This window comes from Xenopus laevis, chromosome 6L (assembly GCF_017654675.1).
Source record: "Xenopus laevis strain J_2021 chromosome 6L, Xenopus_laevis_v10.1, whole genome shotgun sequence".
Taxonomy (NCBI): Eukaryota; Metazoa; Chordata; class Amphibia; order Anura; family Pipidae; genus Xenopus; species Xenopus laevis.
Genome location: NC_054381.1, coordinates 5,973,890 through 5,994,143, shown reverse-complemented (window position 1 = coordinate 5,994,143; position 20,254 = coordinate 5,973,890). Strand labels below are relative to the sequence as shown.

The 20,254-nt window shown below is 42.9% G+C and overlaps 1 protein-coding gene across 4 annotated transcripts; it reads left to right on the top strand.

Moving 5' to 3' along the window:
- Positions 1-1,046: 1,046 nt before the first annotated feature.
- cdc25a.L (cell division cycle 25A L homeolog) lies at positions 1,047-20,016 on the top strand. Of its 4 annotated transcripts, none has more exons than XM_018266331.2 (17): positions 1,047-1,337; positions 4,812-5,007; positions 9,196-9,275; positions 9,448-9,499; positions 11,308-11,346; positions 12,367-12,403; positions 12,572-12,670; positions 13,819-13,938; positions 14,814-14,945; positions 15,028-15,099; positions 15,229-15,375; positions 15,458-15,553; positions 16,423-16,485; positions 16,576-16,674; positions 17,018-17,148; positions 17,785-17,896; positions 18,027-20,016. In XM_018266331.2, the coding sequence occupies exons 2-17, from the start codon at positions 4,850-4,852 to the stop codon at positions 18,165-18,167; spliced, it is 1,578 nt and encodes a 525-aa protein (XP_018121820.1). In that variant the 5' UTR covers positions 1,047-1,337; positions 4,812-4,849; the 3' UTR covers positions 18,168-20,016.
- Positions 20,017-20,254: the final 238 nt, after the last annotated feature.

The window sequence follows — 20,254 nt, the reverse complement described above, 5'->3', positions numbered from 1 at the left end:
TCCACATTTTTACAAATAATTTCTGTCATAATAAAACAGTAGCTTGTACTTGATCCAAACCAAGATATAATCAATCCTTATTGGAAGCAAAACCAGCCTATTGGGTTTATCCGTTATCCGGAAAACACCGAAAAATCCCAAGGATCCTGGATAATGGAAATGTGTATATATATATATATATATATATATATATATATATATATATATATATATATATAAGGATATTATAAGTTACCGATATCCTTATAATTTACAAGAGGGGGTACTTTATTTATTATAATACACAAGTTTCAGTGAGTCACAGAGTGACAGAAATGACATCAGAACTCACCGTTTATAAGGATATCATTGTGTATTATATAGTGAATAAAGTACCCCCTCTTGTAAATTATAAGGACACACAAATTTCAGTGAGTCATGTGACATCACAACTCACCGTTTATAAGGATATTATTTACAGGATATTCATGGCTTTTGTGTATTATATATATATATATATATATATATATATATATATATATATATTTTACAAGAGGGGATACTTTATTCACTATATAATATATAGTATTATTGTGCCATCTATATGGACGGGCAAATAGTACTTGTTCCAGTGCTAAGAGGAGTCATTAGCAGATGAAACGATCAACAAAGCAACTTCCCATAGGATCATATGATGGTCAGCTAAAATTCTTCCCCGTCTCTAAGAGGGCTATAGAGTAGTTTGGGGTTAGAAAGCAGTGGGCTAAATTATAACACTGGGCACATGGGAGGCAAACAATCACATTTTTGCTTTTGTTGTCCTACCTGCACCTGGTTGAAACAAAAAAGCGAATTGCTATGGGTTACTGCTCAGGTGCCAGGCACGAAACCCAACCAATGGCTACCAATAAAGTAATGGCTGGTGAGGAGGGAAACCTCATTCATGCTTCAGTCCTACCAATCAGCACTTGTTGATCTATCGGCAGCCATGTTTGTCTCTGGCAACTGGTGTTTCTGTTTGACAGTTGATAATAAGGCATAACTGTAACATTTGATGGTGTGTAACAGGCCAGGTGGATGGTGGAAGACACATACAACCAGTTCTACTGAAGATGCAAAGTTGACACATCATCAAACTCTATTACAGCTCCTCCAGTCGCTATAGTGCGGATTTGCAAGTATATTAAAGTATAAGTACAAGTATATTAAAGTATAGTGAGGAAGAAAAAGTTAGGTTGCATGACCGTATGTCTAGCTAGGAGGATGTAATTAAACATGGGGAGTCCCTGATGAGGAGCCCAGTACCCAGAGGAACACAAGACCATGCACGATCCAATATTGTAAAGTCTACTATAAAGGTGCGTATGTTTTTTACAAATATATTTTTAGTACTTTTCCAGTGGTTTAACTAGATATTATTGGACCCCACAGCAGGCCCCCAAAACATCTAGAGGTTTATCTGTTTTGCCAATATTTATTGAAATTATATATGAATTAGGACCTCATGGGGCCCCTATACCTCCTGGGTCCCCCTGCAGCCGCAGGCTCTGCTTCCTTTGTAGTTACACCCCTGAATTTGTCCGCTATACTTGAAAAACATTTGTTCATGCTTGTGGGCACCTTCTAGCCTAAATACAGTGAAACCTCCATTTTACATCCCCTGATTTTAAGTTTTCCCTCATTTTACATTGTTTTTTGTGGTCCCACCTATATATTATGCATAATACATTTTCCCTGGGGTCGAATTGAAAATTCATAATTCAAAATTTAGTTTTTCTATGGTCAAATTAGACTAGGGAGTTTTTCAAATTCGATTTGAGTTTTTAAAATAAATTCAAATTAAATTTTCGGGATTTATTATACACTGGCCCTTTAAGAACTCGAATTCGACTATTTGCCACCTAAATCCTGACAATTGCTGTTTAAGTCAACGGTAGAGGTCCAGGGATCAATTTGGAGTTGTTTGCAGCCTTCCTGACATTTAACTCAAATCGAGTTCTTAAAATTCGAATCAAATTCGATTCAAGTTTTCGGGGCGATCCTATTCACCCGAGTTTAAAAAAATTTGATTTTTATTATAGATTGTAATTGGACGAATTTCAAGTTGATGGGAGTTTATGGGAGTTTTTAAAAAATTCACTAGAATTCGAAATTCGACCCTTGATAAATGTGACTCTAAACGTTTTTATTCTGATCCCTTAAAAAACCTAACATGGGGGTTCTACTGTACACCAAATCCAGTGCCCATTGTTAGATTGAACCTAGGGAATATAAAGATATACAGTGGGGGGGGGGGTGACATCCTACTAGCGGTAAGAAGTGAGTTAAAGGGGAAGTAAAGTGTAAAATAGAATAAGGCTAAAAATGCTGTATTTTGTATACTAAACATAAACATGAACTTACTGTACCACAAGCCTAATCAAACAAATGATTTATGCTTTCAAAGTTAGCATCTTTGCAAGACCAAGACTGTGCACATGCTCAGTGTGGTCTGGGCTGCTTAGGGATCGTCATAAATGATCAAAACAGCACAAGTCCAATAATATCTGCCAGAAGCTGATACAGCAAGACTGATTAATAGTCCTGTGTTGTCATGTAATCTAATGTGGATTTTATAGTTTTTGTATTGTTTAATACAAACTTTCTCCAACTCTCCAGAATCAGTGGCTGCAGCAAAATAATCCTCCAAATAGAATCCCTGTTTATCTGTTTCAATCTCGCTCCATGATCTTTGTCCCTGCAGCTGGAGTTGGAAACAGTAAAGGGGATGTAAAGCCAAAATAAAATCCAATACAAATCTCTACACAGTCGCCGACTGCTCTACAGGGAAACAAACAAAGCTGCTTGAGTTCTGCATGGCTGGAATGTAAGGCGGGGGCTCCCCCTGCGGTTCATAAGTATGAGTGTTTCTCTGCAGAGCAGTTAGGGACCGTCTGACAATTGCCCGGGGTAGCAGTTAGGCTAGGGGGTCTATGTAGGTTAGGGGGGTAGGTTTTTTTTTTTAACTTTTAGGGTTTTGTTCTCCTTTATTCAATCCTTTAGCCAAAACAAACCCTACCCCCACCCCACGTAGACCTCCCTCCCTTCATGCCAGCTACCCCCCTGGGCAAATGCCCCTAACTTTATACTTACCCATCGGTGCAGATTCAGGCATCGGACTTCACTGCAGCCATCTTCAGGATATTTTAATTGGCTCTTTGCAGAGAGCCCAGAATAGATACTTAAGATACTTTTGTAACAGTTTTAGATTAGAACTCAGACTCACGGCTTAAAGTGAAGGAAACCCTGTATGAAAAACCCTGGTACCCCCCACCCCACTTAGACCCCCCTCCCTCCAGGCTAACTGCCCCCCGGGGAAATGCCCCATACTTTATACTTACCCCTCGTCGCAGATTCTGCCAGCGGACTTCACGGCATCCATCTTCCGGCTCCTCGGTAAGCCGACTGGGAGATCATTAATCTCTGTCATTTTCGCCACATTTGTCAAAAACCGGCAAATTGCTCCAACTGCGCATGCGCCGAAATACAGATCTCCCAGTCAGCTGACCAAGGAGCCGCAAGATGGATGCTGTGAAGTCCTCTTTTATGTTTCCAAAATGTTGGGAGGTCCGAGGTCGCCATAACATTTTTGCTATTCACTTTCATATGATGTACAGGGGGACGTTCTGAGACAATTTGCAAGTGGTTTTCGTTTTTCCATTAATCGTGGTTTTTGAGTAATTTCGATTTTAATAAAGCAGTTGCCAGGGTCCAAATTCCCCTAGCAACCAGGCACTGATATGAGTAAGAGACTGGAATATGAATAGGAGAGGCCTGAATAGAAAGATAAGTAATAAAAAGAAGCAATAACAATACATTTGTTGCCTTACAGAGCATTTGTTTTTTAGATGGGGTCAGTGACCCCCATTTGAAAGCTGAAAAGAATCAGAAGAGTTTTAAAAAACAAAAATAAAGGCCAATTGAAAAGTTGTTTAGAATGAGCCATTGTAAAAGTCTAAAATTAGCCAAACGCCCCTTTAAACCAGCAGTATTCGGTCACTTTGCTTCAGTCACAGTAGGAGCCTGACTTCTCACTTCTTTCGCGCCTCACGACGCCTCCCCTGGCAACTCTCCGCCGATTGGTAGCATTTTCTTCCCGCCCAGCAACCACCACCGAATCATCGTTAGGTTTGTACATGTTGGGAGTTACCATTGGTCGGGGGCCTCCATACGTCCCGAGATCTAGATGCGCGAGAATTAGGGCGCCAAAGGAGGGGCTCCGATTCCGGATTGGCTGCAGCCGCCAGCAGTGTTGGAGCTGATTGGTTGTGAGACCTGTCACGTTCGCTCCCCATTCGCCACACCGACATGGCGCCAAATCTAAGCTCGAGAAGTGGAAGAGTCTTTTAGATTGACGTGGAACGGGGCAGTGTTGTGGTTAATCGGAAGCTACGTGCTGACGCTAGGTCTTCGGAACGAGCCGGTAGTGGGGTGATCGGCCTCCCTCCGCCGCTGAAGGACACTTGGAAGGTACTCGGGCCTTCATTTTACAGCCAGGCCTGTAAGGTCAGACGTTTGAGCACTACGACTCCCGGTGCCCTTGTCGCATAGAGACTTGCTGGGAATTAGAGAAGCGCTACAGCCGTGTTACCTGAACTTAATTATCCGCCGGCCTGATGGTTCGGAATCGTGTAGTTTCTATACGCCCGCCCGCATGGCCCTGCAAACTATAGATTTAGCAGCTTCTCTAAAGCCAGTCTTACGGCACGTGCCATGAGCAAGCGCAATTACTGTCTAGTTTAGCGAGGCCGCCCGCGTCGTATATTCATTCCTCACATACTTTCTCTTTGCAGTGGTTGTCGTGTCCGGCCGCAGCGCTTTTAGCCTGAAGATGGAGAGGTTTCGTTCTGCTCCGGCTCATGTCCGAGGATCCAGCCGCCTCTCCGGCCTCCCTGTGGTCAAGTCCCTGTTCTCTTGCGAGGCCGACACTGCGCTGTCTCCGGTCACCAGCCTCGCTCTCAATATGGACCAACTGGCCGGCCTGGGCAGGTAATGGGGAAGGGCCTGGGCAGGTAATGGGCACGAGGAAGGGCCTGGGCAGGTAATGGGCGCGAGGAAGGGCCTGGGCAGGTAATGGGCGCGAGGAAGGGCCTGGGGCAGGTAATGGGCGCGAGGAAGGGCCTGGGGCAGGTAATGGGCGCGAGGAAGGGCCTGGGGCAGGTAATGGGCGCGAGGAAGGGCCTGGGCAGGTAATGGGCACGGGGAAGGGCCTGGGCAGGTAATGGGGAAGGGCCTGGGCAGGTAATGGGCGCGAGGAAGGGCCTGGGCAGGTAATGGGCGCGAGGAAGGGCCTGGGGCAGGTAATGGGCGCGAGGAAGGGCCTGGGGCAGGTAATGGGCGCGAGGAAGGGCCTGGGGCAGGTAATGGGCGCGAGGAAGGGCCTGGGGCAGGTAATGGGCACGGGGAAGGGCCTGGGCAGGTAATGGGCGCGAGGAAGGGCCTGGGCAGGTAATGGGCGCGAGGAAGGGCCTGGGGCAGGTAATGGGCACGGGGAAGGGCCTGGGCAGGTAATGGGCGCGAGGAAGGGCCTGGGGCAGGTAATGGGCACGGGGAAGGGCCTGGGCAGGTAATGGACGCGAGGAAGGGCCTGGGGCAGGTAATGGGCACGGGGAAGGGCCTGGGCAGGTAATGGGCGCGGGGAAGGGCCTGGGCAGGTAATGGGCGCGAGGAAGGGCCTGGGGCAGGTAATGGGCGCGAGGAAGGGCCTGGGGCAGGTAATGGGCGCGAGGAAGGGCCTGGGGCAGGTAATGGGCGCGAGGAAGGGCCTGGGGCAGGTAATGGGCGCGAGGAAGGGCCTGGGGCAGGTAATGGGCACGAGGAAGGGCTCACCTGTAGTTCCTTATTAGGGCATCCTGCATCTATTAATGTTGAGGTGTCCAACATAGCCATAGACTTCCAAGGGGTAGTGGGAGTTGTATGTAGATCTGTATGTTGGGCACCACTGATTTACATGTACATGTCCCTGTTGCATTGGGCCTATGATTAAGGGAAGGTGTTCCCGAAACGCGTAAGGCATATGTTTTTCTACAGTACCCAGCAATAAAATCCTGTTCTTTACCGGAGTGCTGTCCTTCTGTTCGTGCATTTCCTGTTGCATTAGGGGCTCCTGGCTTCTTATATTGCAAGGTCCCAATTTCCTAAAACAAGTCATAACTCGCTTTCCTTAAATCAAGGAGGGGCACATGGGTTTCTAAAAGAAGCCTAATATTTTGGCCACACCAACACGTTGAGCAGCACTGTATTTTCTTACTAACTCCCAGTCCCCCTTCTCAGCCGCTGAACCATGTGACTACAATCTGTCTCTCACTGCAACTGAACTACATCTTTCTGCACCCCATGCTAGCACAGGTACATATTCCCCTGCTGCATTGGGGTGGTCACTGCCTTACTGTATTGCTAGGGGGCCCTTGTCAATCTCCAGCCTATCTTCCTATTAGCAAGCTACGGTCTGTTGCTGAACTACTTCCAGAGTCCTGTGCTAGCATGGGGTGCAGAAAGATGTAGTTCAGTTGCAGCCAGAGAGGAAAAGGTTGGAGTCACATGTTTCAGAGGCTGAGAATGGAGGCTGGGAGATAAGAAAACATATGGCTAATATATCTGCCCCTAGTTCATTTGCTGAATTGTAGTTGTCACGTTTCTCATCTTATTTTGGGGAATACAACCCTCTGATGTAGAATTCTAGTCCCTGTCACTAAGGCATATTAGAAGTCAAGTTGCTCTCTGTTTAAATGACACAGATAGAAAGAATGCTGGGTTGGGATCTTGGTTTAAATGTAAAAATATTGCTCTTTGTCTTTCTTGAGGCCCCTTCATGTGTTGTCTATATATTATGTTTATATAATGTTATTTGTACAGCACTGTATGGATACACAGCAGAGTAACCTAATAAATACTATAGTATGATACACTGAGTGCAAGTGCCATGTGTTAAAGGGGATATTTCACCTTCTAACACTTCTAGTTCAGTTGGTTTCAGATTTTTCACCAGAAATAGACTTTTTCACCTTCTAAAGCAGACCTGGGAGGGGGGGGTCGCCAACTCTGTAAACTTTTCTAAATTGATACATTTAGTTGATACATTTCTTATGTTTGTCCCTGCTGAGTAGAATTGATACTTGATACAATAGTTACTGATACTCCAGAGATGCTGCTGAGAAATGTATCAACTAAATGTTGTAAAATTGTAACAGAATCTGCTCCTGAATTACTGAGCTGTCAGACTCAAACACCAGAGACAACTTTAAACTTAGATTTTGGGGGGGAAACGGTAAATTATTTTTAAGGCACTTGAAAAAAGTATTTCTGGAGAACAATCTGAAAATAACAATTGAAACTAAAAAAAGTGTTTGAAAGCGGAACAACCCCTTTATGAGACACTGTAGGAAGAAGTTCCCGGCCCTGTAGAGCTTACAGTCTATGTGGTTGGATAACATACAGACACAGACTGGAGGTGTAAAGTGCACAAGGTTATGGCATTGGCCCTTAAGTGCCAGGACTAGACTTGACTCATTCTTGAAGACATTGAGAGAGCTCCTTATGGAGGATTTTAGGGATGGAATTCCAGAGGGAAGGAACCGCAAGGTAGAAAAGTTTAAGGTGCGAGGTGGATGAGGATGGTGTGAGACTGAGAGGAGGGGATGGCCAGGAACGTACAGTGAGCAGAGGAGTGATGGATATGAATGTTAGTAGTAGCAGTTTATGTTATCCTTTGCTTTACTGGCAGCCATGCTGAGGATTTTACTTGGGGTTGGACAGGTTCCCTCTTAGGAAAGAGCAGGAGGATCCTAGTAGTGGAGTTAAGGATTGATTGATGGGGGAGAGGTGGGAGTAGGGAAGACCAGTTAGTAGGAGATTGCAATACTCAAAAAGAGATAGGATAAGGGCATGGAATAATGTTTTGGCTGTTATTTGTGAAAGAAAGGAGCGTATCCCAGCTATATTGTGACTGGCAGTAATTCTAATATAAGGCAGTGTCAGTAACCAGACCACCCAAGGTCTCCATACATTGCAGTCATTTGGCCTGTTCTACATTCTGCAGTTAAACGTGTCATTTAGGCCTGCAGTTAAAGGGGTGATTCACCTTTAAGTAAACTTTTAGTATGTAATATAATAGCCAATTCTAAACAACCTTTCCATTGGTTTTTGTTTTTTATAGTTTTATTATTATTTACTTCTGATTCTTTCCAGCTTTCAGATGGGCGTCTCTGACCCCATCTATAAAACAAATGCTCTGTAAGGCTACAAATTTATTGTTCTTGCTTTTTCTTTCTAGTAAGCTCTTCCCCCTATTCATATTCCAGCCTCTTCTTAAAATCGCTGCATGGTTGCTTGGGAAATTTGGACCCAAGCAAACAGATTTATAAAGCAAATTGAAGAGCTGCTAAATAACTCTAAAAACCTTAAAAATTGCAAATTGTCTCATAATATCACTCATACTAAAAGTTTAATTCAACCCCTTTAAACATGTAACTGAGGCCTGTAATCCTGCAGCTGGCTGTCACATGTTGAATGGTGGCCATTTTCCTTGCACATGTTGCCTCTGTGGCTAAGAAGCCAGGCATGTCTGAAGCTAAAGAGGTGGCCCCTCTGGTACAAGGCTTCATTGCCTCTTGTTTCTGAGCTGAAAGCTGTGTGTGATGTTTAGTCAACAAGGGCTGCTGTTGAGTTTTACTCCTGCCTCTCTTCTCCCGAATATGTGACTGGCTTGTTCAGTAAAACTTTTCCAGCGCAAGGGCCACTGAATCGGCTGCTCATCCTGCAGTGTGGGGCCAGCTGGGAACAGGCTACTCATGAAATGCTTGTTTAGGGGCCCACCTGCACTGGGTTAGACTGGCACCAAACTCTCTTATTTGCATTTTCCTACCCCCTAAGGCTTTGGATTTCATTTGGTTGCATCCTAATTTGTGCCGTCCCTACTGTTTTATAGTATCTACTGTTGTGTGACTTGTTGTGTAACTTGTTGTGGTGTTAGGCCTGGGGGTTCTGTATTACCTAAGCACCGCACTATAATTGCTGTACTCTAAACTCCTTTTCCTATATTTATTTCTTACGTGTGTATTTGTGCACTCATTTTGTTGTTTCTGCTTCTAATATCCGCATGCTTTTTCTGCTGTTGGTATTTATAGGCCTAGACAGTTTTAGGACACTTCAAAATAAACATTTTTAACCCTATTTCAGCCAGTGTGAAACACCTACACGTAAGCTGGAAGATCGCTGGTCCATGCAAAGAACAGACTCTTCAGAATCAATGGACGCCGGTATGTCCTGTCCTTATATTTTACAATTGGTGTTGGTCATTTGTTTAGCAGAAGCTCAATACTAACGTTGACTTCCGTATATACAATTTAAATTGTAATGAACCCTAATTTGATCAGTGACTTGAAATTTCCTTTCCTGGTTTACACAACCTGGCTATAATTTTGTTTGCAGGTCTCTGCCTGGATTCTCCAATTAAGATGGATCTAAGAGACACAGAAGAAACGTATGTACCTCTTAACTTTTCCTGCGGCAGCATTTGGCTGCTCTGTTATAATGGCCCCTTTCTCCTGCCTCTCCCAATAAAGCAAATGATGGGATTAATGTTACACTGATATTTGTATTCAATTTATTGCATTGTTACTCCATGGCTTATGGATCTATAGAAATCACTTCAGCTTTAAACGACCCCAAATGTAATGTGACTGATGTTCATTTATACAGAGGTGGTCACTAGGAGTTTCATTCCTTCTAGTGCATGGGAAGTTTTACACTTACACATGGGACCTAAATCAGTCTGCTGAAATGGGGGCCAATATTTATCTCCTACCAGGGGCAATATCTTACTAGGGCTGAAATCAACCTGCATATTTCATCAGACTGTGGCCCTGGTCTTACACTTGCCCAAAAACCCTCACTCTTTGTCCTTTTGGGGCAGAGACACACAGGCAGATTCGGGGGCATTGGTCATCCAGCAACAAATCTCTTCTTCTGGACGACTAATCTCCTCGAACCACCTTCCCGGCAGCTAGAATGAAAATCGCCAGGAGGATGGCACTTGGAGCGATTCGCTTTCCAAAGTCTGGGAGATTAGTGGCCCCCGAAGTAGAGATTTGTTGCCGTGCAACTAAAGGTGGCCATACATGGAGAGATCCGCTTGTTTGGCGATGTCACCAAACGAGCGGATCTCCCTCCGATATGCCCACCTTGAGGTGGGCAATATCGGGCTGATCCGATTGTGGGCCCTTGGGCCCAACGATCGGATCCTAGCGAACGGGCGGTCAGATCGCAGGGCCCGCATCAACGAACAGATGCGCCCGCGATCCGACGGGATTTTTAGTCCGATCCGATCGAGATCTGGCCGACTTTCGGCCAGATCTTGATCGGGGAAGCCCGTCGGGGGGGCCCCCATACACGGGCCAATAAGCTGCCAACTCGGTCTGGCGGCAGCTTTTATCGGCCCGTGTATGGCCACCTTAATTCCCAGAATCTGAAGGTGTGTCTCTGCCCTTAGGCTCATACTTCACTTGAATAAATAGGTGCTTTCTAATACGAGCCCAAAGTCTTGAACTTGCCCCGTGATGCACGTTTCCAGACAAAATACTGGCACAGCCATCGTCTTCTTGGGACCAAAATAAATGCAATTCCCATGGCACAGTTTAGCCAGCCTGTTTGGATTTGGTCTTGGGACCCTCTATGGTGTGCTGTATTATTACAATGTATTTTTAGAGCGCCAACCTTTTCTGCAGTGCTGTAAAATGTATTTATGCAAAGAAATCAAATGAATTGCATACATAGAACATAGTTACGTACATAACCACCTGTATCGGTACAAAAGATGAGGAAGGCCCTGTGCAAAAGAGCTTACAATCTAAAGGGGAAGGGAATGAGACACAAGGCGTGGGAGTGGGCAAGATCAGAATTAAGTGAGTGAGGGGTGTATTGTATTTGGTAACTAAACAGTGAGGGGAGACTTATAAGTGTGTAAGATCTTTTCAAAGCAGAAAGTCGGACATGTTGCCTTTTAAGGGTGAAGTAGCTCCTCTTTGCTGGTTTGTATACAGTGATTGTTTGCAGTAAAAAATGTATTTTAGTTGTTGGTCACCTGCGTTTTTAGAAAAAGGGAATTGCCCTTAAGGCTCTCGCATCCATTCAGCTTTATGAATACCTGTAACTATGCAAATCTTATGTTCTAGTCTCGCATTCCATGTAGTATAAATGCACATTGCTCTACCCTCCCCCAGCAGTCACACAACTGCATCTCTATAGAAACTGACTTTTAAATTTTATTTACATTTTCTTTTTCACCCCTAGGTTTCAAAAAACGACTCCTGATCGTGTCAGGGTTGGACAGTAAGTATCTTGACATGAGGCTACAGTAATGGGCATGGTAATGATGGTGCCCTAGATAAAGGGCTTGTTCACCTTTGATTTAATTTTGATTATGAGAATCTGAGACCATTTGCAGTTGTGTTTCACTTATTATTTGAAGGTTTTTGGTTATTTAGCTTTTCATTCTGCAGCTCTCCTGTTTGCAGTGTCAAACTGGTTGCTAGATTCTAAATTACCCTAGCAACCATGCATTGATTTGAATGAGAATATGGACTATTAATAGTGGCGGGTCTAAATAGAAAGATGAGTAATAAGTAGCAATAACAATAAATTTGTAGCCTTACAGAGCATTTGTTTTTAGACTGGGTCAGTGACCCCTATTTGAAGAAGGCAAATAATTCAAAAACTATACAAAATGAATAATGAAGACCAATTGAAAAGTTGCTTGGAATTTACCATTCTATAACATACTAAAAGTTAACTTGAAGGTGAACCCATTGGTGGAACTACCGGGGGTGCGAGCGGACCAGGCCCCCCCGGCAGCCCGCTCGCCGCTGAAATCTGGCGTGTACGGAGGGGGAGGGGCCTGGCTGCGCGTCACGCACCAGTGCCTGCCCCCCTCTAGTTACAGCACTGGGTGAACCATCCCTTTTTTTACTTTACCCGTACAGGGTTACTGTCTGGTAACCAATCAGTGGAAATCAAGAGAGCTGAAAAGCAGGAAGTAGTGTTCTGGCTATTATGTTACACATCCAGTCACTCCAGCCTTTATACATTACATTTTTGCCTAATTATTTTAGAAACACTTTATTTTGCCCCGCCTATCTATTTACCTAGTGTTACCCCTTTGTCTGAGCAAGGGGCTATAAGAGCAAGTAATGAGCACTGCTTACATGATCTCTCCATTCCCAAACAGAGAGCACTGAGGTTGTAGAGATCTAGCCAGGCACAGCTTGCACCAGAAGTGTCTCCCTATTCTGACATTGTAGAGAATTCCTGATCTTTTCCCATGTAACGTTACCTTTTTTTACTTTTTTCTAGCACAAGGTTACCGATTGGAAGGAGGAATTCCCTGCCGGTGAGTTTTAAACCAGAACTAGTATTTTTAATCAGGTTGCAACATTTATTGTGTAACATCCAGTTAGTACCGAAGTACACTGACCTTGTAGCTGATCAAAACCTTTTCAACCGTCGGATGGACCGTTTTTGTCTTAAGTGCTTATTCCCCTTCCGTTTTTCTGTGCAGCAAAACTTACTGGGATCCAGCCCTGCCTTTAAGAGGAATCTTTCTTACTCTCTGGAATGTGAAGTTTTCCACCTGGCCGACCTGGAGAACAAGGAGAATGTAAGTTCACGTTCATTTCATTAAAGGGGTGGTTCACCTTCAAAGAACTATTTTTCAGATAGAAATAGCGACGTTTTCCAGTGACTTCCTATTTTCTACGTGTCACGTTTTTCTAATATTGACGTGTAAAGTGTAATTTTTCACCTTCTAAAGCAGCTCTGGCGGGGGGGGTCATCGACCCTGTGAACTGATCTAAATTGATACATTTAGCTTTGTCCCTGCTGAACAGAATCTCTGGGTTTCATTACAGGCAGCTGTTAGACTTGATACAATAGTTACTAATAGTCCAGAGATGCTGCTGAGAAATGGATCAACTAAATGTTGTGAATTGTAACAGTTCAGAGTCTGCACTTGAATTACTGAGCTGCCAGACACCAGAGACACGAAAATTCAACTTTTAAAAGTCTATTTCTGGGGGACAATCTAAAAACTGAATTGAAAAAAGTGTTTGAAAGGTGAATAACCCCTTTAAAAGAACTGTGTACTCTATTCTCATGCTATGTAAAAAATTGTATTTATTTTGACCTGTTAAAAACTGCTTAATACGGCTTAAATGTGTGTTTCTATTCCTTCGGACAGCTTTGTGGGTGATAATATGAACATATATTTAAGATGCAGACACTGAAAAAAAGCTTAGGTGCTTTAGGTCATCAATACGAAGCTGACTTCAGTTCAGCACACACAGTAATTCAAACTGCCATCCTCTTTCTCCTATGGGGCACTTTGCATGTCCAATTCAAGCTGAACATTTGAAAGTCACATTTTGCAACTGTTTCAATAGGTGCAGAGTTATGTAATTGACTAGAATCTCCCCGTTTCCTTTTTTTATATGAGATGCACTGCATAGAATACACTGGTGAGATCATGTGAAAGTTAGAAACCTGCCTTGTCAGGAACACTCGTGTACTTATTTTAATAGCTCGTATTTATGCAGCCTGCAAATTCACTGCACGGGGTTTGCCTTACAGTAAGCAAAGAAACGTGTATTTGCATGGCCAGGGCCTCGGGGATAGAAAGCGATGCATCTGTTCAATGTTACCATTTAAAAAAAGAAAACAATTGGCAGAAAAATGACAACACAAGAAGTTGATCAGGTTACATGGGAGCCTCAAATCACCTTTTTGACAAAATGGCTGTTTTATTTGCAGGAAACCTTTCAGTTTAAAATCCCTGCAAGACCACGTTCCCGGGGCTGTTTCCGCTCAAGACTCCACGGAGATGGGAAGGAAGGTCTCGTTCAAAGACAGAAATCTGCACCTGCCTGTATGGTATGTGCTAAATCTCCTGTGATTCTCTAACCCCTTTATTCCTATTCCAGATGTATTTTGTTCTGTTTCTTTCTTTTATTTCTTGTCCCCCCCACCCCACTTCTGATCTGTCGCCCTTTCTGTCTGCCAAATTCCACTATTCTGTTAATCTTGTGCTACTCCTTTCCCTGTCTTTTTGCTTGTACAGAAACCAGTTATCCAGAAACCTCCAAATTACGGAAAGGCCATCTCCCATGGACTCTATATTTTATCCAAATCGAAAGTTTTAGCAATAACTTCCTTTTTCTGTGTAATAATTAAACAGTACCTTGTACTTTATTCTAATCAATATATAATTAATCCTTATTGGAAGCAAAACCAGCCTATTGGGGTTTATTTAATTTTTACATGATTTTCTGGTAGACTTAAGGTATGGAGTTCCAAATTACGGAAAGATCCATTATCTGGAAAACCCCAGGTCCCGAGAATTTTCTGCCCACCCCCTCCATCTAACTGTCCCTTTTCTTTGAAGTAATCAGACTTGGAGAGCTGGTTAAAAAAATTACAGGCTCGCAGTTTGTAACCGGCTGTTCTGGACTGAGATGAAAACAGGCCCTGGCATTTCAAGTTCACAGGCCCAAATTACCCTCAACCAGCCCAATAACTCTGGCATTTGCCAGTATCTAAAGATTTCAAATGGGCCTGCCCCATGTACAGAGGTGGAGTGACAGCAGTAGGTGTTGCTAGGATAACCGCAGCTCCCAGCCATTTACACCTGATATATATATCCATAAACTGCACAGCAACTTACTCCCTTTTTTTTTTTTTTTTTTACTTTTACCCATTATCATATATTCTCATTGACACTATTAAGTCAGGTTTTTTTTTTTGTTTAGTTATCTTCTCCCAGAAAAACTGAAGTTGCTGCTTCTGATATGGTCTTTGTCAGAAAATCCTCCACTGCTTCCACGTCCACTGAAGGAAGCGACGATGGCTTCTTGGATATGTTGGACGGAGAGGACCTAGAGGTAAAATAAAGCTTTTTATCAGTATAAAGGAATGAATGTTTTGGCACATGCCATAAATATTAAATTGTTCTTGTGTATCTAGAACGACCTGGAGTTTCCGTGTGGTGTGGCAAGCCTATGGACAGCTCCCCTTGTTATGAAAAGCACTGAAAACGTAAGTGTTGTGTGAATTCCACTTTCCATCAGTCTGATTCCTTCCACGTGTGACCTTCAACCTGCTCCCCACTTGTATGTCCCTTCCACATGTGACCTTCAACCTGCTCCCCACTTGTATGTCTCTCAGTTTGTGGAAGCCAGGGCTGAGCCAAACTGCACTACAAAACCAGCACTAAAACGCGTGGAGCGACCACTAGACGAAGACACGCCAGAAAAAAGCAAAAGACGAAAGAGCATGTCTGAAATAGTTAATGAAGGACTTGATCATGACAAAGTGAGTTACCTGCTCTTCCAAACTCCCAATCACCTTCCCTTTATGTTTAGTGTATAACATTCTCCCCCCCTTTATTTCATAGAACACAAGGTACATGAGATCAACATCCTTTTCGAGTCAGAGCATAGAAAATATACTGGACAACGATCAAGTCGATCTCATCGGGGACTTTTCAAAGGTATTCGGCTTTTCATGCATTTTCTTTTTCTGTGCAATATCAAAGGTTACTTGTGTCCCATTGGTAAGAAAAATTCTCCTGACTTAGTAAGTCATGTAACGTTTCGGTTTTTGAGACAGGCCAGACCTTGCAAACCTACCTTTTATGTAGGGATTTGTTGGTCCATTGTGTTTAGTGCTGGTATCGGAGGTGCTTTAAAAATGTAATTTACTTTTTGGTTTGATGCATACAGCGATATTCTAAGAGAATTTGGTCTAAGTTTTTTTTTGTTTTTAAACTTCGCTTTATATCTAGCATCTCTCCATTTTGGCATATTAGCTATCTGGTTGTTGGGGTCTAGTTTACTCTAGCAACCAGACAGTGTAGTGAATGAAAACTTTAAAAATGCAGAGGTGAGGGCCTGGATAGAAACTGTAGCCTCACAGAGCAATAGCTTTTTGACCCCCAATCTGAAAGCTGCAAGGAGACGTAGCGGTATGTTTATCAAAGAGTGAAGTTAGAGATCACCACAGTCTGCTAGAGTGAAATACCGCCTCTCTCCATTCATTACTATGGGATTTTTAAAGGCATTTATCAAATGGTGAACTTCACTTTCATCCTTTGTTAGATCACCTTTAAAAATCCCATAGAAATAAATGGAGAGAGTCGTTATTTCACTCTAGAGGACCATGACTATCTCTAACTTCACTTTTTGATAAATATACCCCATAGAATGGCTTATTCTTAGCAAACTATGCCTTCCTCAAGCAAAAAGTAAACCACACTTTTGCAAACTGTCAGGACATTGCCTTTAAACAGATATTTCAATTAGCCAAGAAATAGCTTTTGACTTTGTTTAACTATTAACTAGCCTCTGTTTTCTGTTTCAGGTCTTCCTGTTTCCTACAGTAAGCGGCAGGCACCAGGAGCTGAAGTATATCACACCTGAAATGGTAACTTTTCCTGTACATCAGTTTTGTTTTTTGTTTTTTTATAATGCCAAATGTCTTGTTTCCTCATCTAATCTAATAACACTTTTGCAGATGGTTCTGATCCTAAATGGCAGGTTTGATCCTTTCATTGAGCGCTTTGTGGTTATTGATTGCAGATACCCTTACGAGTATCAAGGAGGCCACATACAGGTAGATTCTTTTTTTTCTTTTCCTTTAAGCTGTAGGTAGAGTTGTAGTACTGAGTTCTCCATAGTTGAGAAACAAAGATGCTTTATTTATGGTAATGTGAGGCTGGTATATTAAGAGGTATTTTTATCATGCAGTGTAAAAAGTGGAGTGCTTTTGTTTTCTAACTGATAAAATCTACCAGTGATGTTGCCCACAGCAACCAATCCACAATTACTCCATGTTTTCTTTTTTACACCGCGTGAGAAATAGACCCCTCGGTGTACAGTAATGGCTGGAAACATGGACTGCAGGACAATGGTTTTTAGTAGGCAAGTTTAGACCACAATGCTTTGCCTTTCTGCAGGGAGCCATTAACCTTCACATGGAGCAAGAGGCTGAGGAATATTTCCTAAAGAATCCAATCTCGTCGTCCACTTGCAAGCGAGTCATTTTAATCTTCCACTGTGAGTTCTCATCAGAGCGGGGACCCAGAATGTGAGTAAGATGCAGAATTCCCTGTTTTAATGTGTCGGGGGGGGGGGGGAATGGGAGTTGCTTCCCTTTGCGTCGATCTGTGTTCCACGTGTGCTGAAGGTGCAGTGGAAACTAGAAGGAGCTCTTGCTTTGTCAAATAGGTTTATGGAAGTGTCAGTGGCAGGCCCCACCTTCTCCAGCCATTTGCTGCCATCTTTATATAATTGTGCCTGCCTATCCAGCCCCCTAGTGACTTTTGAGATCAGCGGGCTGAGAATTTGGGGTATAAATGATAAAATTGGGGTATAAATAATAAAATTAGAAACCTTTCTCACATCTTTTCTAAGCAGAAGAACATCAGAGCAGCCTCTTTCTTTCTCCTGACAACTTCCTTGACTACTTGGTGGTCAGACTGGTGGGAAACTGACCAGCAGGTGGCGCTGTTATAACACAATTCATTCATATTAACAGTACATTTATCTTGGAATAAAAATAAAACAAAATAATGGATGTAAATTGCAAAAGTTCTTCGAATAGCTCTAGTCAATTTTACATTCACTTATTTCAAAGGTTTACTTATCCTTTAAAGTATAGAGACAAAGTTTATTTCACTTGGCTTGCCTCATTTTTCTAAACCTCTGTCTGTATCTGTTACAGGTGCAAGTTTCTAAGGGAGAAAGACAGAGACCGAAATGAATATCCGCAGTTACACTATCCAGAGCTTTATATTTTACATGGTGGATATAAAGAATTTTTCCAGAAATGCAAGGTAAGTAACAGCTTAGTGGTCTGGTTACTTTCTATGTATTCCCCCCACCCTCTGAGTAAAAGTGAATGCAGACAAAACATAACTCTTCCAAATCCAATGCCGAAATCTATTTTATGTGTCTCCCCTTCAGACCTACTGTACCCCGCAGAGCTACCGCCCCATGAACCACGAGGACTTTAAAGAAGACTTGAGAAAGTTCCGCATGAAGAGCCGGACATGGGCGGGGGAGAGAAGCAAGAGAGAACTGTACAGCCGGCTGAAGAAACTATGAAGCTCCGTGTTTGCACAATTGTGCCTTTCCAATCACAGAACAGCCGACAGCCACGGAGATAAAACTATCATGAAACTAAATCCCTTCAGTTCTCCTGTTCTGCTTTTTCTTTGCACATGAACCTTTCTCTGGAGTGTTGCAGCAGTCGTGTCCCTGCTGAGAGGTCTCTACTTACTGCACTGTCATACTGAAACGATAAAGGTTTCTGTTTGGGTGAGAATGTCGTATAATAATCAATGATACAAGCGGTACAGTGTGAAGCCGCAGCCTCTCTTACAGACCCATCTTTTACATTGTGTATCGCACATTCTCATTGGCAGAACCCGTTTCCCTTCCCGAGGGACCAACACTTTAAAAGCACAGATTTCCTGCAACTTCCACAGAGCTGGTTCTGCCATTGGCTTTGAGGTTTGTGTTCACTTTATCTCAATGGCACCCCCAGTTTTTATAGCTTTTTTTTTTTTATGATTCTTTAAAAGTATTAACTCTATTTTCTCAATTTTGAGAAGGTTTTTCCTTTAATCAAGGATTTGCACGACAAGAAATGTTTTATCATTTTTTTGATTTTGAGATTGTTTTCCTATTGAATACGTGGTGATGTCACAATGAGGTTCCCTCTCACCCCGGAGCTGAGTTGAACTTGTGCGCAAGGATATAGGTACTGGACCAACTCACAAACAGGGCCAGAGTTAGAGAAGAGGCTCCCCTAGAAGTGCATGATAATTGGGGTGACTGTATGGGGGGTGGTTAAATGCATAATGGAGATGGCTGACCTGCAACTCTCAAACATACCACTTTCAGCCCCTTCACTGCAGAATGGGGGGCCCAGCACAAATGCACTGCCCACTATGTGGCCCTGTTATGTGTTTGAGCAGGAGTTGTGCTCTAGGGGGCCCCAAAGAGCTGACCTATAGCCTGATATTAATCGATTTGTATTTTTATATGGAGTGACTGCAATGTGTGTAGTGTTTGTACGAATGTGAAGAGTTAAAGGACCAGTAACGGCAAAACTTTTTCTAAGAAAAAATTTGTTAGTAAGGTACAAAAAAAACACCAACACATACTTTAAAATCGCCAAGTCTTTATTAAGAAATAACTTGCCGAAACTCCGCTTGCGCTCCTCTTCAGACAGGGTGATGATCATGGTGCGGCACTCGATTTCTCCTCCCTGGCTATCTCCTATAAGGAAGGCAGGGAGGAGAAATGGATCGACTTTTCTGAAGAGGAGCACAAGCGGAGTTTCGGTAAGTTACTTTATAAATACTCAGCGACTTTAACGTTAAATGTTTGTGTCTTGTTTTTGTAGATAACTAACACATTTGTTTGTTTTTTTTTTTGAAAATGTTGCTGGTCCTTTAAATATAAATTAGATCTTACACTTTTTATATTAACACATCTTATATTTTATGCCCAAAAATGGAGGTGAAGTGATGCGAATCCAAGGCTGACCACGTGAGATCTGTTCAATTGTAGGATGTGGCAGAACAGCTCGCTCCCCTTACCGGCCAATTCTCAACTTTCCCTCCCAAAAACGCCTTGTTCATTATATTAAGGTCTTGATTAGATTTGTAACGGTCACATGGCACCCTGAGCCAACAACCTGATTGGACGGAGTGCTTGTTACGCCAGTGATTGTGAGTGATGACGGGAAGTCATTGTAATGACATGATTATCCAGCCGACAGTTGGGGCAGTCCCATTGAGTTGCTTTTGGAAAGCAATATTTGTATATATATGACTTGTGCTATTCTTGTTACAAGGTTTAATATGTCCTGTAGGAAACGTAACATTTATAACGCTGCTTTTTCTTCCCACTACAGGAAAATAAACTGCCTTTTTTAAAACCTTAATTTGACCTTTATGCGGTTACATATGATTTGCATTTTAGTGACACATTCCCCATTGCCATAGCCACACACCCAGACTGACCCCTGTGCTTCTAGAGGAGAGGACTGGCAGTTTAAGGTGACATTTGATCTGATTCTATAACTTTTTGCTACCCGACATTGTTTATGCCTCAACTTTTAAGGGGAACTTGCACTCCTGTCTTGCTGTTTTAAATGAGCCTTCGGTAAGGCAAGGATCAGG

What these genes read in the sequence shown, in the direction of transcription:
- cdc25a.L (XM_018266331.2), top strand. Translation starts at nt 4,850, where the DNA reads ATGGAGAGGTTTCGTTCTGCTCCGGCTCATGTCCGAGGATCCAGCCGC. An exon ending in CAACTGGCCGGCCTGGGCAG is followed by an intron (nt 5,008 to 9,195) that starts GTAATGGGGAAG and finishes ACCCTATTTCAG; the next exon opens with CCAGTGTGAAACACCTACAC. An exon ending in AAGGACTTGATCATGACAAA is followed by an intron (nt 15,376 to 15,457) that starts GTGAGTTACCTG and finishes TTTATTTCATAG; the next exon opens with AACACAAGGTACATGAGATC.